Here is an 18931-nt window from a genome sequence, read left to right as displayed (position 1 = left end):
CCTTGGCCATGGTAAATTCTCCCTTAATGTACCCGAACTGGTGCTGGAGTGTAGCGACTAGGGGATTTTCACAGTAACTTAATTGCAGTGTTAATGTAAGCTTACTTGTGACAGAAAATACTTTTTAAAAAATGTATTGTTTCTTACCCACTATACAGACAAAGCACAGAGTACACAGGGGAGAAGGAAAGGGGAGAGTGCAGAATGTAGTGTTACAATTATAGCTAGGGTATAGAGAAATATCAACTTAATATAAGATGGGTCCATTCAGAAGTCTGGCAGCAGCAGGGAAGAAGCTGTTCTTGAATCAGTTGGTGAGTGACCTCAGACTTTTGTATCTTGTTCGCGATGGAAGAGAGAATGTGTGGGGTGCGTGGGGCCCTTAATTATGCTGGCTGCTTTTCTGAGGCAGCAGGAAGTATAGACAGAGTTAATGGATGAGAGGCTGGTTTGCATAATGGACTGGGATTCATTCACAACCCTTTTTAACTTCTTGTGGTCTTGGTTGGAGCAGGAGCCATACCAAGCTGTGTCACATCTGGAAAGGATGCTTTCTGTGGTGCATCTGTAAAAATTGGTGAGTGTTGCGGCGGACATGTCAAATTTCCTTCACCTCCTGAGAAATTGGTGGGCTTTCTCACTGAACCGTCAGTGATATGATATTGACCCTCAGAGACTTGATCTTCAGTGGATCAGTTGTGACTCTGTTTAGCTCCAGCTAAACAATCAGGAGATGGGGAGGCCTATTGGCAATGTAACTGGGCTAGTAATCCAGATGTCCACACTTAGGGTTTGGGAATACGGGTACAAGTCTCAGCATGGCAGCTGTAAAATTTTAATGTGATTAACTAAATCTGGAATATAAAGCTCATCTTAGTGTTGGCAACTAGCACAGATTTGCTGTAAAAACCCACCTGTCCATTAGGGAAGGCAATCTGTTATTCTTACCTGGTCTGGCCAATGTGTGACCCACAGCGGTGTGGCTATCTCTTAAATGGTCTACAAGCCATTCATTCAGTTCGAGGGCCACTAGAGACAGGCAACAAATGCTGGCATTGCCAGTGATGCCCACCTCTCAAAAAAAAAATTGTCTTTTTAACAGAGAAGTCCTCCACTAACCAGAATCCTTGCACCCTTGTTTGGAGATTGACCCCAGTTGTGCAAATAAAACCAATTTTCCCCCTTGCTGAAGGAGGCAATTCCACGCTGGGGACTATGGGCATTGCGCCAAATCACAAATGAACTGTTGAGGCCAATGATGTTATATCGATCCCAACTACGGTGACTCACTGCAAGGTGGCTACATTAGGGGTACCATTCACATACACAAGGGGCAGGGTAGGTGTAGGAAAATGCTTTGTTGAAATGGTGGTGTGGGCTCGTTGGGCCGAAGGGCCTGTTTCCCGTGCTGGGTTGTTCTTTGTTCATATGGTGGCAGCACAAGAGCCAGGGACCCTGCTCTTTGCTTAGGGCCTTGGGTCACTGTCTGTGTGGAGTTTGCACGTTCTTCCCGTGTCTGCATGGGTTTCCTCCCACAATCCAAAGATGTGTAGGTTGGGTGGATGGGCCATGCTAAATTGCCTCTTAAGTGTCCAAAAATGTGTAGATTAGACGGATAAATGTGTGGAGTTACGAGTATAGATGGGGAATGGGCCGATGCTCTGTCAGAGAGTTGGTACAGACTTGATGAACCGAATGGCCTCCTGCACTGTAGGGATTCTGTGGTGTAGATCCAACCTTGGGGAATGTACAGCTTCCCACCTTGGCAGGCTGGGACATCAGGGGAGTGAGTGTAATATGACCCATTGTACCCTCGATTGGCATCCACGATTTTACTATGGGTCCAGTAAATATTGTGGCTTGTGCTATAAACTGAATGTTATTAAGTGGCAGCACAGTTTGAATTGTCAGATTGCTGAGGCAAATCTTGTAGCAGATGGTTTCCCTTAATGGAAACCACATTGTAATGTGTGAGATTTTGGTCCTGAAGGTTGAACCCAAATGTGGTCTGCATTTAAATAACTGGCTTTGCCCAGTCTGACAGGAAGCTGAGTCTGTTCAAGCGACCCTTAAATCAGACAAAAGGAATTTTAATAATTGGCTTCACTTTCCAGCATGGCAGCAGTGTTTAGTTCTGCTGCCTCACAGCGCCAGGGACCCGGGTTCGATTCCCACTTTGGGCCACTGTCTGTGGGTTTCCTCCGGGTGCTCTGGTTTCCTTCCATAGTCTGAAAGACATGCGGGTTAGGGGCATTAGCCATGCCAAATTCTCCCTTGGTGTACTCGAACAGGCGCCCGAATGTGGTGACTAGGGGATTTTCACAGTAGCTTCATTGCAGTGTTAATATAAATCTACTTGTGACACTAATAAATAAGCTTTAAACTAAAGCACCAGGGAATCAGGTTCAAATCCTGGCTTTGTGTGGAGTCTGCACCTTCTTCCCCATGTCTGAGTGGGTTTCCTCCCACAGTCCAAAAGACATGCTGGTTAGGGTGCATTGGCCATGCTAAATTCTCCCTCAGTGTACCTAAACAGGAGTGTGATGACTAAGGGGATTTCCAGTGTTATTGTAAGCCAACTTGTGACACTCATAAAATAAACTTCAAACTTTTAAAACCTGAAATTTTGCACCTTTTATTTATCTCAACCTATATCACGGAAGCAAAATGCTGTGTGTGCTGGGCCGGGGAACCTAAAATGAGCAGAAAATTCCGGAAATATACTCCACAGCTCTGGCAGCATCTGTGGGGAGAGAAGCAAGGAGCTAATCCTTTTGCGTCTGGTACTGTTTGTCAGGACATTCTGACTGCCGTTTGGCCTGAAACATCAAGTCTGATTCTTGCTCCATGGAAGCTGGCAGACCACCTGAGTGTTTCTGGAAATTTCAGTTCACCATCATCCCCAGATTTTAAAAAAAAAACTATTTGGTTATTAAAAAAAAACAGGAACCATACAGCACAGGAGCAAGCCCTTTGGCCCACCAAGCCTGCACCAATATGTAGTTTCTATCCCTCAGTTGGTCTCCCATTTACGTGTCTATCAAGATGGATCATGAACGTTGCTAACACGTCTGCTTCCTCCACCCCCACTGGCAGTGCCTTCCAGACACCCAGCACCCTCAGTGTGGAAAAACCTCTCTCCTGAGCCCTGCCACTCTGGGAAAAGGCCATCCTGACTTTCCACCCTGCCTGCGCATCTCATAATTTTGAAGACCTCCATCAGGTTACCCCCAGTGGAAACAATCTGAGTTTATCCAATCTCAGTGTATGGTTCTGGTCACCCTATTAGAGAAGGGATATTATTAAATTAGAGCGCAGGAAAGATTTACTAGGATGCTACTGGGACTTGATGGTTTGAGTTATAAGGAGAGGCTGGATAGAATGGGACTTTTTTCCCTGGAGCATAGGAGGCTCAGGTGATCTTACAGAGGTCTATAATGAGGGATATACATCAGCTAGATAGTCAATATCTTTTCCCAAAGGTAGGGGAGACTAAAACTGGAGGGCATAGTTTTAAGCTGAGAGGGGAAAGATACAAAAATATCCAGAGGGGCAATTTTTTTCGGAGGGTGGTGAGTGTCTAGAACAAGCTGCCAGAGTGGTCGTAGAGATGGGTACAATTTTGTCTTTTTAAGAAGCAATTAGACAGTTATAAGGATAAGATGGGTAAAGAGGGATATGGGTCAGACAAGGCAATTGGGACTAGCTTAGTGGTTAAAAAGGGGGCGGCATGGACAAGTTGGGTCGATGGCTGTTTCCAGGCTGTAAACCTTTCTATGACTCTCCTCATACCTAAAACCCTCCAGACCAGGCAATGCCCTGGTAAACCTTCGCACCTTCTCCAAAGCAACCATGTCCTTCTGGTAATGTGGCTGAGGAAGGAGCTGGCTTTGTACGAACTACCTCCTGCTTGTCCTACACCTTGCCAATGATAACATATATCAAAGTGTTTCTGCAATGAGGCTGTATAAATAACTTCATTAGTGAACAGCAAGGGACTTATTAACAAATCATGTAGAGCAGCAACATGTTTGCAGCTAATTCCCAAGTACCTCTGCCTGGGAGAACCTCTCCCCCTGGGGTGATTCCCCACTGAGTCGTGATTGGTCACCCCAGTCAGGTGTCCCTTACTCGGCTGTGTTGTCCTTAAAGGGACAATCACTGCAACTTCATTTGCTGTAAAGTGCTTTGGGACATTGTGAAAGGCTGTGATAGATCCTTGGCACTTAAACCTGCAGCGTAGCTTTCCTTTCAAAGGTACAGCCAACTGTTTTTCTGTCATGTGTTTCTCTACTAGTGAGCAAGTTTCAAAAGACCTCCAAAGTGGACCTCCTGAAGTGTCTGCTTTCATGGTGTTAGGACCTACTTTTATGATCATCTCAGCTATCCCCATTAGAGAGCCTCCAGCACTAAACTACTACTGTCCTTCAGGTCATAGTTCTGTTGGCCTTTTATGAGCTCCTTATCCCTTGAGAGGAGAGAACTATACAATGCTTACAGTGCAGAAGGAGGCCATTTGGCCCACTGAGTCTGTACCAACCTTCCCCACACTCCACATCCCCAAACAGAGCACCTTTGGCAGGTCCATCCTCCTCCTCTATCCCTGTAATCCCCTGTAAGTACCCAGCTAATCCCCCTAACCTACACACCTTGGGACACTAAGGGGCAATTTATCATGGCCAATCCACCTAACCTGCACATCTCTTGACGCTAAGGGACAATTTAACATGGCCAATCCATCTAACCTACACATCTTGGGATACTAAGGGGCAATTTAGCAGGGCCAGCTTGCCTAACCTGCACATCTTTGGACTGTGGGAGGAAAATGGGCACCCGGAGGAAACCCACACAGATATGGGGAGAATGTGCAAACTCCACACACAGTGAGCCTAGCTGGGAATCGAATCCAGAACCTTGCTGCTATGAGGAAGCAGCGCTAACTGGTCTGCCACTGTGTACTGCCATCTAAACGCCAGCCAATCTTGCGCTAACAAAAAGACAGACAACTACATCCATGTGGAGCCTTTCACCTTCCAGGACACTCCAAGAGAAACAACCAGTTGGTTGCCTTTACGACTGTAGTCCCAATTATGTGGGCAAATCCGAGCCTTGATTTGCATAGCTCTGAGAAAAATAGAACTAGAAAAGATGCTCTTGCAGAGAGACACCACCAACGTGATGGGCTGAATGGTCTCCTCTGCTGTAAATTTGACTTATTGTCACATCTATACAGTGAAAAGCGTTTTCTTGTGCACTATGCAGACAAAGCATACTGTTCATAGAGTACATAAGGGAGAAACAAGAGTGTCTAGAATGTAGTGTTACAGTCACGGCTAGGGTGTAGAGAAAGATCAACTTAATGTGAGGTAGGTCCATTCAAAAGCAGCAGGGAAGAGGCTGTTCTTGAGTTGGTTGGTACGGGACCTCAGGCTTTTGTATCTTTTTCCTGGTGGAAGAAGGTGGAAGAGAGAATGTTGGGGAGTGTGAGGTCCTTGATTTGTGACCTCAGACTTTTGTATCCTCATACACGTGACAATAATAAATCAAATGAAACCTGCTGTCCTTACCTGGTCTGACCTGCAGTTGACACCACAGCAATGTGGTTGATTCTTAAATGGTCCAGCAAGCCTCTCCCATTCAAAGGCAGTCAGGGATGGGTAATAAATGTTGGTCCAGCCAGCGATGAACAAATTATTTTAAGAAAGGAATGACAAGCCTGTGTGTCTCTCTTCCTCTCCTCGACAGATTAACATCTTGACGTTTGTGGCTGAGCTATTCTGGTGGTTTGAAGTCTTGAAGCCAGAATTTGTTCGGCCCAGAGAGATTCCGGATCTGGAAGGTATGGAATTAGCATTAATGTTCCCCATCAGCAGTTGCCATGGTTACAAAGTCATACGGTTCAAAGGACAAACTGCTGAGTGTGCAAGGAACGTCCATTGTACTATGTCTCCATCGCACAGCTGATGCGTTATTGAGAAAATGTGATTAAAGCTTTCCTCTGTAATGTTGCAGTGATTTCTACTTTGGTGGTTAATGGAACAAAACGCTTACTTAGTCAGTGTTGGAAAATGGTCTTTTTATGACGTAATTAAAAGAATGAATATTAATACATATCTTGGCTAACGGTGAAGCATCTGACCATGACGGTTAAAAACCTTGCTTGATCTTTGCAGTGTTGATGGTGCAAATCCTTTACCAGTGCAGATAGATAGATTCCCCAAAGCAAATGGCAGCATGATGGCACAGTGATTAGCACTGTTGTCTTACAGTGCCAGGGACCCAGGTTCTATTCTAGTGGAAACAACTTCCCTGCTTCTATCTTACCTATTCCCTTCATAATCTTATGTTTCTATAAGATCTCCCCTCATTCTTCTGAATTCCAATGAGTATAGCCCCAGTCTCTCCTCATAAGCCAACCCTCTCAACTCTGGAATCAACCTATTGAATCTCCTCTGCACCCCCTCCAGTGCCAGTATATCCTTTCTCGAGTAAGGAGATCAAAACTGGACACAGTACTCCAGGTGTGGCCTCACCACCTTTATATAGCTGCAATATAACCTCGCTGTCTTTTAAACTCTAGCAATGAAGGACAAAATCCCATTTGCTGCCTTAATTACCGGCTTCACCTGCAAACCAACTCCTTGAGATTCCTGCACAAGGACACCCAGGTCCCTCTGCACAGCAGCGTGCTGCAATTTTTTACTATTTAAATAATAGTCCATTTTGCTGTTGTTCTTACCAAAATGGATGACCTCACATTTACCAACATTGTACTCCATCTGCCAGACCCTCGCCCACTCACTTAGACTATCTATAATCCCTTTGCAGACTTTCAGCATCCTCTGCACACGTTGCTCAGCCACTCATCTTAGTGTTATCTGTGAATTTCGACACACCATACTTGGTCCCCAACTCCAAATCATCTATGTAAATTCTAAACAATTGCAGTCCCAACATTGATCCCTGACACACACCACTCGTCACAGATGGCCAACCAGAAAAACACCTATTTACCCCGACTCTTTGCTTTCTGTTTAGTTAACCAATCCTCTATCCATGCTAATATATTGCCCATAACACATTGCCATGCTGAAAGCTCAGCAATGGTGGCTGTGAAACTGGCTTTGGTTGCAATGGAAATCTGGGAGGAAATCTGCTGTCCTTTCCCAGTCTGGCCTACTTGGGATGCCAGACCCACAGCAATGTGGTTGATTCTTATTTGTCCCCTCTGAAATGGTGTGGCAAGTCATTCACTTCATTGAATCCCTGCAGTGCAGGAGGAGGTCATTTGGCCCATCGAGCCTGCACGGACCGCAATCCCACTCAGGCCCTATCCCTGTAACCCCACGTATTTACCCTGCCAACGTACGCATCCTGAGACACTAAGGGGCAATGTCGCATCACACATCTTTGGACAGTGGGAGGAAACTGGAGCACCTGATGGAAACCCACGCAGACATGGGGAGAATGTGCAGACTCAGTACAGACAGTCACCCAAGCTGGGAATTGAATCCACGTCCCTGGAGCTGAGACACACCGTGCTAATCACTGTGACACCGTGCCACTAATGGGCAATTAGGGATGGGCAACAAATCCATACAGTGCAGATGGAGGCCATTCAGCCTATCAAGTCTGTACTGACGACAATCCCAGGCCCTATCCCTGTAATGCCACACATTTACCCTGCTAAGTCCCCGGACACTAAGGTCAATTTAGCATGGCCAATCCACACAACCTGCATATCTTTGGACTTGCCAGCGACGTCCATGACCCGTTAAAGGATATGAAATTTGAACTCTTGTCTGGTTCATTTAATCATTTGGGAGAATGTTGCACATCAGACTTGGTCAGATTGACTAGAGATTGTTGCTGCAGAATAAAAGATGTGTTGCCTGCATCTATCATAGAATCATAGAAATCCTACACTACAGAAAGAGGCCATTCAGCCCATCGAGTCTGCACCAACCACAATCCCACCCAGGCCCTCCCCCATATCCCTACATATTTACCCACAAGTCCCACGCATCTCAGGGCACTAAAGGGCAATTTTAGCATGGCTAATCCACCTAACCTGCACATCTTTGGACTGTGGGAGGAAACCGGAGCACTCAGAGGAAACCCACGCAGACACGAGGAGAATGTGCAAACTCCATCCAGACAGTGACCTGAGCTGGGAATCAAACCCAGGTCCCTGGAGCTGTGAAGCAGCAGTGCTGACCACTGTGCCACGCCTAATGTATGCTTGAGGTGATTTGGAGATGGTGAATACTAAAAGCTGGAGCATTTGATATTTTTTCTCGTTCCCCTATGCTAATTTCCCTGGACTTGAGGAGACAGTGAATCCGGTTACTTTTTTTTAAAATAAAGCCCATGTTAAATCTTGAGGCTCTGGGATCAAGGATAGAGCAGGAAAGTGGAGTTGAGGGAGATCACTTACTCACTCAAGGTGGAAGCAGGCTCCATGGGCCTACTCTTGTCTGCATACCCGTCCAAGAAGCATGGCTGTTTTGTGTCCCTTGAAAGTGGGCGTCAAACCTGGATGGGAAAGTGGAGAGAGCCCCATGTGTCAACTGGGCCTTCTAAAATATCTTGATGTCTGTGCCAAGCATGGGATGCTAGGATTAATGCACTGGAATCTCATCCCCCAAAATCTGGGGTGGCACAGTGGTTAGCACTGTTACCTCACAGCGCCAGTATTCTGGGTTCAATTCCCGGCTTGGGTCACTGTCTGTATGGAGATTACACGTTCTCCCTGTGTCTCCATGGGTTTCCTCCGGGTGCTCCGATTTCATCCCACAGTCCAAGTCTAGAATGCGTCAGGCTGGAATTGCCTTTTGGAGGAGTTGCAACATCTCCCTCCACTGGTTGGAGGATATAATTGCAGTGTGACATGTTTACATAGGCTGTTTCTATAACAAGTTTGTAGAAGTTCTTTTTAATGTGCGAAAATCTTTCATTCTAATCAATAGTTTTGTAGAGACTGTTTATAATGAGCTGGTCGAATTATGGCTTGGTATAATTTCCCCACATATAGTAACATTGGAGGTTTTTCAAAAGTTTATTTATTATGATCATGTTACTCCAGTTTTCTCCTGAGACATACGCTGGTTAGGATGCATTGGCCGTGCTAAATTCTCCCTCCGTGTACCCGAACAGGCGCCAGAGTGCGGTAACTAGGGGATTTTCACAGTAACTTCATTGCAGTGTTAATGTAAGCCTGCCTGTGACACTGATAAATAAGCTTTAATCTTTAAAAAGTAAAATTGAGGTCATTAGATGGCCCTTGCAGTGTGATTTTGCAATTTGCCCTTGCAAGCACCAACCTAATCAATTTTGTTGCAGATGCTTCTGGGAGTGGACCCAATACACCCACAGGAGCTGAGAACATCAGGTAAGCCTTTGGCTGTCAATTGATTTGATTTATTATCGTCACATGTATTGGGTCACAGTGAAAAGTATTGTTTCTTGCGTGCTATACAGACAAAGCATACCGTTCATAGAGAAGAAAACGAGTGAGTGCAGAATGTAGTGTTACAGTTGTAGTTGGGGTGTAGAGAAGGATCAAATTAATACGAGGTGGGTCCATTCAAAAGTCTGACAGTAGGGAAGAAGCTGTTCTTGAGCCAATTGGTGCATGACCTCAGACTTCTGTATCTTTTTCCTAATGGATGAAGGTGGAAGAGAGAATGTTTGGGGTGAACGTGGTCCTTGATTACGCTGGCTGCTTTCCCGAGTCGATGGATGGGAGGCTGGTTTGTGTGATGGATTGGGCTTCGTTCACAACCCTTTGTAGTTCCTTCCAATCTTGGGCAGAGCAGGAGTCACATCAAGCTGTGATGCAATCCAAAAGGATGCTTTCTATAATGCATCTGTAAAAGTTGATGAGAGTTGGAACGGACATGCCAAATTTCCTTAGCCTCCTGAAAAAGTAGAGGTGTTGGTGGGCTTTCTTAACTATAGGCCAGGTCAGATTGTTAGTGATCTGGACACCTCGAAACTTGAAGCTCTGGACCATTTCCACTTTGTCCGTGTTGATGTAGACAGGGACATGTCTACATTTCCTGAATTCATTAACTATCTCCTTTGTTTTGTTGACACCGAGGGAGAGATTATTGTCATTGCACCAGTTCACCAGATTCTCTATCTCTTTCCTGTACTGTAGTGTACACCTAGAATATTCCATCAGGGTAAGGTCACCTCAGTCCCAAATGACCATAGACTGCTCTCCCCTTTCCTTCCACAATCCAAAGATGTGCAGATTAAATGGATTGGCCTTGCTAAATTGCCCCTTTAGTGTCCAAAGATGAGTAGGTTTGGTGGATTGGTCATGCTAAATTGCCCCTTAGAGGCCAAAGATATGCAGGTTAGACCATAAGACAAAGGAGCAGAGTTAGGCCACTCGGCCCATCAAGTCTGCTCCACTATTCAATCATGGCTGATATTTTTCTCATCCCCATTCTCCTGCTTTTTCCCCATAACCCCTGATCCCCTTATTAATCAAGAACCTGTCTATCTCTGTCTTAAAGACACTCAATGACCTGGCCCCCACAGCCTTCTGCAGCAAAGACTTCCACAGATTCACCACTCTTTCTGGCTGAAGAAATTCCTCCTTATCTCTGTTAGGTGTCCAAAGATGTGCAGGTTAGGTTGATTGGCCATGCTAAATGTGTGGGTTGTGGGGATAGGATGGGGGAGAGGGCTTGGGTAATATGCTCTGCCAGAGAGAGAGAGTTGGTGCAGATCTGATGGGCTGAATGGCCACTTGCAGTGCAGGGATTTTACGATCAAGATCCTAAGTTCTGGAATTCCCATTCCTGAACCCCTCTGCCTAATTGCCGTTTCTTCTCATGACGCTCCTTTAAAACCTGCAACATCGATCGAGCTGTCTCTATCTCCGTGTGTGACCTGGCCACAAAGTTAATACACTTTCCGAACAGTGACTGGTGGTTTTAATGGATGATAAGCTGTACCTTGTGAAACCTTGGTTGTGCTACTGACTAACTGATGTTCTTGTTTCAGTCGATTGCCTGCGTTCCTGCTTAAGCAACCCTTTCTGCCTGTTATCCAGCAAACATCTCCTCGAAGAAGCAGCTCAGGTAACGGGGGAGGGGAGGCCTCTAGCCAATGATTTCCAGGGATCTGTGGCCCAAAATTAGGGTTGCCAACTCTCCAGGAGCGAGCCTGGAGCCTCCAGGAATCTGAGTAATCTCCTGGGCATTACCACGTGCCATTAGCTGGGGGGCTCCAAATGGCTTCGACAATTTCTTTGTGGTTTGTTTATTTATTTAAAAAGCAAAACTGGGATGGAAAGAGAAACTGGGTGAAACAGTTGGTGGTCACATGATAAAAGCTCCAGAATAGTGGGACACCAGAGTTGGCAACCCTAGTCCATAATGGCCCATCGATCTAAACCAGCTTTCTGTGCAGGCGGTTGGGGAAGAATTAGACAAGGTGAATCTTGGGGGGCTGGAATATATTCCTCCACACGCACATTATTTGGCATGGTGGTACAGTGGTTAGCACTGCTGCCTCACAGCGCCAGGGACCTGGGTTCAATTCTGGCCTTGGGTCACTGTCTGTGTGAGTTTGCACGTTCTCCTTGTGTCTGTGTGGCTTCCCTCCAGGGTGCTCCGGTTTCCTCCCACAGTCCAAAGATGTGCAAGTTAGGTGGATTGGCCATGGTAAAATTACCCCTTAGTGTCAGGGGAATTGCCTGGGTAAATATGTTGGGTTTGGGGATCGGGCCTGGATGGGATTGTTGTCGGTACAGACTCGATGGGCTGAGTAGCCTCCTGCACAGAATTCTATTGCAGTCCTTTCAGAGTGAGAGATTTGTGATCTATATGCCCAATGGGGTGATCAGAATTAAATTAAGGGATAAATTTAGCCAAGATGGTGTGGTTGGAATAGCGCATGATGATGTCGGTGCAGACTTGATGGGCACTCTGCACTGAGGGGATTCTATTATTTATAATATTTCTGACCAGAATATATTTCTGTTTAGTACTGGGAATTCTTTTCCATTGCTGCTCACCGAATGTGCTTTTACATTGATTGCAGGTAGATTGTGTCAAGGGACAGGTTTGCTTTGGTTCTTCTGACTGATTTCCCCCATTCCCAGTTGTGGGTTGATGAGTTTACTTGTCGGGGCAGCAGGTTATACACGCATTGGCCCTTCTGTAAATACATTTTTCAACACCACATCTCATTGGCAATCTCTTAAGTTTCCATCTTGAGTTAAGGCCTCCTGGACCTTTTGTGTTAAAAGTTACTTAAATTGAGCAACTTGGTCATTTTTTTTGTGTGTTTTGGATTTCAATTAATTGTTTGTCTTCTCTCTAAAGTTTGGATGCTTGCTTTTGGGAGTTTACATAAGTCCTCTCTTCCTCCTTTTCCATGCAAGTGTACTCGAATTGAGTGTTTTTCTTTGCCCCTTTTTGATCCATTTGTGGGACATGGGCATCACTGGCATTTATTGCCCATCCCTCGGTGCTCTTGATCTGAGTGGCTTGCTAAGCCATTTCGGAGGGCAGTTGAGAATTAATCACGTTGCTTTGGTTCTGGAGTCACGTAGGCCAGACCTGGTAAGGACGGCAGATTTCCTTCCCTAAAGGAACTGGATGGTGGCACAGTGGTTAGCACCGCTGCCTCACAGCGCCAGGGAGCCAGCTTCGATTCCAGGCTTGGGTCACTGTCTGTCTGTGCAGACTCTGCACCCAGAGGAACCCCATGCAGACTCTCAAGGCTAAAATTGAATTTGGGCCCCTGATGCTGTGAGGCTGAAGTGCTAGCCACTGTGCCACCCATGTGTGGGGTTTCAGGGATAGAGTTGGGGAAGAGGGCCTGGGTGGAATGCTCTTTCGGTGAGTTGGTGTAGATTCAATGGGCCGAATGGGTTCCTTCTGCACTGTACTGATTCTATGATTGAATCCTTGTTGCTACGGTGCTGTCTCTGTGGAATATCCATACGTTCCTGCAATGGAACCTGAACCTCCTGGCTGCCAACTCATCTAAGCTAACGCTTAATTGATCTGATTGCATAAGTTTATTTTTTAAAATTTTATTTATTAGTTACAAGTAAGGCTTACATTAACACCGCAATGAAGTTACTGTGAAATTCCTCTAGTCTCCACAGTCCTATTTGGATACACTGAGGGAAAATTTAGCATGGCCAATGCACCCTAACTAGCACGTCTTTCGGATGGTGGGAGGAAACTAAAACACCTGGAGGAAACCCATGCAGACACAGGGAGAATGTGCAGACTCCGCTCAGGCAGTGACCAAGCCGGGAATCGAACCCAGGTCCCTGGCACTGAGGCAGCAGTGCTAACCACTGAGCTGTTGTGGGTACACTGAGGGAGAATTTAGCATGGTTTCGAATTGTGGGAGGAAACCCATGCAGACACAGGGAGAACGTTCCAGATCCCCTCAGACGGTAACCCAAGGCTGGGAATCGAACCCGGGTCCCTGGTGCTGTGAGGCAGCAGTGCTAACCACTGAGCCACCGTGCTGAGCCACATCCAGATAGTCTGAATCACTTACCCTCCCGCAGCGCGCCACCTCTCCCGCTATCCCTGCACCTATCGTGATGAGTAAAGCAATCTGATTTGAAAGAACTGCTTCAGTGGAGGAAATAATCACCTGTAGCGCAGTAATTCCATATCCCTGTGTTGCAGATTAGAACCTTCTCCGATCCAGTTTGTCTTTAGAGCGGTTCAATTGAATTACCTTGTAATTTGCTGTTAGCTAGCTATTAGTCTATAATTATGACCTACTGATATAGCTCCACACCCATGGAATACACCCCACAATAATTGAACATTCCCAAAAGACGCGCAGTTAAATGACTAATAACCTATTAATGACACTTTTGATTTTTCACCTCTTGACTTCAGGCTGATTTTTTGGTAAAATATTATCCAAAATATATTCATAAAATGCTCAATGTCTGTACCCCCGCTTCCTGTCCACATTATTTCCCTTCTCAAGTGCCACATTTTGAATGAAAATTGCCCTGTCTAGAATGTGTCAGGCCTTGTGGAGGAGTTGCAACGCCCCCCTCCTCCACTGGTCGGAGGATATAATTGCAGTGTGACACGTTTACTTAGGCTGCTCCAACAATAACTTTGTAAATGAGTTATTTTTAATGTGGGAAATGTGAAAATTTTTCACTCTAGTCATTGGTTTTGTCAGGACTAAATTATATTTCCAATGAACTGGTCTAATTATTGCTTCCTCGTATAATCTCCCCCATGTACAGCAACACGGACTCACTGAATGTTTCTAACAGGTGGGCAGCACAGTGGTTAGCACTGCTGCCTCACAGCACCAGGGACCTGGGTTCAATTCCTGCAATGGGTCACTGTCTGTGTGGAGCTTGCACATTCTCCCTGTATCTGTGTGGGTTTCGTCCAGGTGCTCTGATTTCCTCCCACAGTCCAAACGTGTGGGTTAGGTGGCTTGAACATGCTAAATTGCCTTTGTGTCAGGGGGACTAGCTGGGATAAATGAATGGGATTAGGGCCTGGATGGGATTGTGATCAGTGCAGACTTGAAGGGCCGAATGGTCTCCTTCTGCACTGTTGGATTCTATGAAATCTAAGATCTCTCCTGAACGGATTGTTCCAAGTTTTCAGATTATGGCCTCTGTACCTAAGGAAGGATGTGCTAGCTTTGGAGAGAGTCCAAAGAAGCTTCACAAGAATGATCTGGGAATGAAACGCTTGATGTATGAGGAGCGTTTGAGGACTCTGGGTCTGTACTTGGTGTTTAGAAGGATGGGGCGAGGGGTGGTGGATCTCACTGAAACTTACAGAATACTGAAAGGCCTGGATAGAGTGGATGTGGAGAAGATGTTTCCATTAGCAGGAGACACTGGGATCCGAGGGCACAGCCTCAGAGTAAAGGAACAACCCTTAGAACGGAGATGAGGAATTTCTTCAGCCAGAGGGGGGGTGGTGAATGTGTGGAATTCATTGCTACAGAAGGCTGTAGTGAGTGTCTTTAAGGCAGAGGTAGATAGGTTCTTGATTGGTAAGGGGATGAAAGATTATGGAGAAAAGGTGGGAGAATGGGGTTGAGAAACATATCAGCCAGACCCAATGGGCTGAATGGCCTATTGCTGCTCCAATAGCTTATGCTCTATTAACTAGCATTGGTACGCCTTCAAGTGTGTGAACAAAAGTGAACGCAGCCTTAGATGGTAGTGATTTAATTTTTCATGGGGATTCAAGTCTGGAATCCTGTGAACCCCATCGTTCATCTATTAAAGTAATCTACAAAGTTCATCTACAAAGTGGGAAGGGGAGAGGGGGTTAGCAGTTTGGGTACAGGCCCAGCCATCATTTTTTTTTTTTGGTTTAGACTTTCCAAATTAATGATATTAACCTTATTAGTGTCACAAGTAGGCTTACATTAACACTGCAGTGAAGTTAATGTGAAAATCCCCTCATTGTCACACTCTGGGGCCTGTTGGGGTACACTGAGGGAGAATTTAGCACAGCCAATGTACCCTAACCAGCATGTCTTCCAGGCTGTGGGAGGAAACTGGGGCACCTGGAGGAAACCCATGTAGACATGGGGAGAACATGCAGACTCTGTACAGACAGTGACCCGAATGAGAATTGAACCTGTGTACCTGGCGCTGTGAGGCAGTAGTGCTAACTACTGCCACCATGCTGCCTGAGTTGTGACTACCCAAATTAAGGTTATGAACCTTATTTATTTATTGGTGTCACAAGTAGGCTTACATTAACACTACAATGAAGTTACTGTGAAAATATCCTAATCACCACACTCCGGTACCTGTTCAGGTGCACTGAGGGAGAATTTAGCATAGCCAATGAACCTAACCAGTATGCATTTCAGACCGTGGGAGGAATTTGGAGCACCTGGAGGAAACCCACGTAGACACGGGGAGAACATGCAGACTCTGAACAGACAGTGACCCAAGTCGGGAATAGAACCTGGCTCCCTGGCACTGAGGGGCGGCAGTGCTAACCACTGTGCCATGAAAAAAATGTGTGGTTAGGTCGATTGGCCATGCTGAATTGCCCCTTAGTATCAAGGGGGATTAGCAGGGTAAATACATGGGGTTGCAGGGATAGGGCCTGGGTGGGATTGTTGTTGGTGCAAGCTCAAATGGGCCGAAAGGCCTCCTCCTGCACTGTAGGGATTTGAGGATTAACTCAGCATTGGAGAATTTTACCAGGTCCTTTTTTGGAAAAAAAAGACACAGAATTGAGATCGTTACTGTCCGCCTCACCTGCCTATCACAGTGACTAAGATCCAGACCTCCTCGCGGTCGGGCAATCCCATTCTCTGTTTTCATCCTTAGGGATGTTCCAAGAGATGTCTGCCAATAAAACCTAACAGCTGGCATAGTTCCAGCACAGGAGGAGGCCACGTTTAAGTACTCGATTACCTAGCATTGGTAACCGTTCAAGGATGCGAAACACAGTCTAATATGGTAGTGATTTAATTCTCCATTTTGAGTGTCAAATCTGTAATCCTGAAGTGGAATCCTGTGAGCTCAACCCCTTTTGGGTTCTTGATCCATTCAAGTGTTAAGTGGCCATTTTGGATTGGACTTCATTGGCAAGTCGGCAGTCAATCACAGTGGGATAACTTGCAACATCTTTTGTAACTAGCCAAATGGGGGGGGTGAGGGGAGAGGAGAAGAGTTTTTAAACAAACGGTCACCTTTTCAACAGCTCCTCTAGGATGAGGAGTGTCTGAGGACTCTGGGTCGATGGAGTTTAGAAGATGAGGAGGGATCTCACTGGAACTTGGAGAATGCTGAAAGGCCTGGATAGAGTGGATGTGGGGAACATGTTTCCATTAGTCGGAGAGACTAAGACCTGAGGGCACAGCCTCTGAGAAAAGGGATGGCCTTTAGAACTAGATGAGGAGAAATTTCTTCAGCCAGAGGGTGGTGAATGTGTGGAATTCATTGCTGCAGAGGAGGCCAGGTTATTGAGTGCATCTAAGACAGAGATAGGTTCTTGATAAGGGGATCAAAGGTTTTGGGGAGAATGGAGTTGAGAAACCCATCAGCCATGATTGAATGGCAGAGTAGACTTGACGGGCTGAATGGCCTAATTCTGCTCCCATATCTTATGGCCTTATTCAATCCAGCTGTTAAACCATCTCTGAATATTGTTTTCCCAGGTGCGCTGAATCACTCTACCTCAATGTCACAAGTCGACTCCTTTGGCAAGGCATGGACGAAGAAACAGATAAAGAGGTAATTTTGGATGGGGGAGCTCACAGTGGCGAAGACCATTGAATGTGTCCTGTGATGTGGGTCCAAGTTGAATTCTAGCTGAGCATTTCACTCTTGCAGCTTTGAGGATTTGATTCATCCAGGCCACTACTTATATAATACAGCGCTTTGCATAATTTGAAGAATGTGCTCTCATTTCTAATCGCTGGTTTAACAAAGAGTGTTCTTTGAGAAGACTTTCTCTATTGTGTTCTCACGCCCTGATTCCCAATTTGAATTTCCAGTGGTGTTAGTGAAAGATGCAGTGAATTGGCTTCCAGTTTTAAACTGAGTGTGCCACACTGAGTGGGGATGGCAAATTGTACAGATGGCACAGTGATTAGTGCTGCTACCTTGCAGTGCCAGGGAACTGGGTTCAATTCTGGCTCAGGTCACTATCTGTGTGGAATTTGTACAGTCACCTCGTGTCTGTGTGGGTTTCCACTGGGTACTCCAGTTTTTTTCCCCGCCCAACCCCACTCCAAAAATGTGCAGGTTACGTTGATTGGCTATGTAAATTGCCCCTTAGTGTCCTGGGATGTGTAGTTAGAGAGATTAGCAGGGTAAATACCAGAGAAATCATAGAAACCCTACAGTGCAGAAAAAGGCCATTTGGCCCATCGAGTCTGCACCGACCACAATCCCACCCAGTCCCCATCCCCACATATTACCAACTAATCCCTCTAACCTACACAACCCAGGACACACGGGGGCAATTTAGCATGGCCAATTAACCTAACCTGCACATCTTTGGACCGTGGGAGGAAACCCATGCAGACACAGTGACAATGTGCAAACTCCACACAGACAGTGACTCATGCCGGGAATCGAACCCAGGTCCCTGGAGCTGTGAAGCAGCAGTGCTAACCGCTGTGCTACAGTGCCACCCATGTGTGTGGGGTGATGCGGGTAGGGCTTGGTTGGGGTGTGTTATTGGTGCAAACTTGATAGTGCAGATGGAGTCCATTCGGCCCATCGGGTTTCTATGAATCTACGATATCATTACTCAAGAGTGGCGAGTCCCCCAGGGCCAGATTCCCCATCTTCCAAAGAAGAGAACTTGAGTTTGATTCCTGGCTTGGGTCACTGTCTGTGCAGAGTTTGCACATTCTCCCCGTGTCTGCAAGGTGCTCCAGTTTCCTCCCACAGTCTGAAAGTTGGTTCTACTAAATTCTCCCTCAGCGTACCCAAACAGGTGCCAGTTCGAGTACACTGAGGGAGAATTTAGCATGGTGACTGAGGGATTTTCACAGTAACTTCATTGCAGTGTTAATGTAAGCCTACTTGTACTTTATGTAAGTACACTAATACTTGATACTAACACTTAAAACTTATCAGTGGTTACCATGGCTAGTTGCTGATGGGTCAAGGATTGAATTCTATAGTATTTCACGACTGCAAAACTTTTCTGGGCAGTGATTAATTTTGTTTACCCTTTTTTACTGCAGAAGTGAACCAAATACTCAACAGTAGTGTTGCAATTTGACATGTTCAGTTGCTATGGAGGGTTGCTAAGGTTCAGTACGCCCCCTTGAGAAATGGCCTACTTTAGTGTAGGAGAGAAAATAGGACACAGGCCCAGCCATAGATTTTCGTGTGACTTTCCAAATTAAGGTTATCAAATCAGCGCAGGAGAATTTTTATCAGCTTCCAGTTTCTCTCAAAGAA

At 45.9% G+C, this 18931-nt stretch overlaps 1 protein-coding gene across 1 annotated transcript in view; it reads left to right on the top strand.

Moving 5' to 3' along the window:
• Nucleotides 1-18931, top strand: part of camsap3 (calmodulin regulated spectrin-associated protein family, member 3) — a 171177-nt gene that overhangs the window by 131697 nt on the left and 20549 nt on the right. The window contains exons 7-10 of the mRNA XM_080216729.1: nt 5746-5839; nt 9343-9391; nt 11020-11096; nt 17170-17245. Coding sequence (XP_080072855.1) covers nt 5746-5839; nt 9343-9391; nt 11020-11096; nt 17170-17245 — 296 coding nt within the window. The remainder of the gene's footprint in view (nt 1-5745; nt 5840-9342; nt 9392-11019; nt 11097-17169; nt 17246-18931) is intronic.

The sequence above is a fragment of the Carcharhinus amblyrhynchos genome, chromosome 33, assembly GCF_965287045.1.
Source record: "Carcharhinus amblyrhynchos chromosome 33, sCarAmb.v2.hapA, whole genome shotgun sequence".
Classification (NCBI taxonomy): domain Eukaryota; kingdom Metazoa; phylum Chordata; class Chondrichthyes; order Carcharhiniformes; family Carcharhinidae; genus Carcharhinus; species Carcharhinus amblyrhynchos.
Note: the sequence above shows the minus strand (reverse complement) of the source record. Positions and strands in the feature narration are given on the sequence as shown.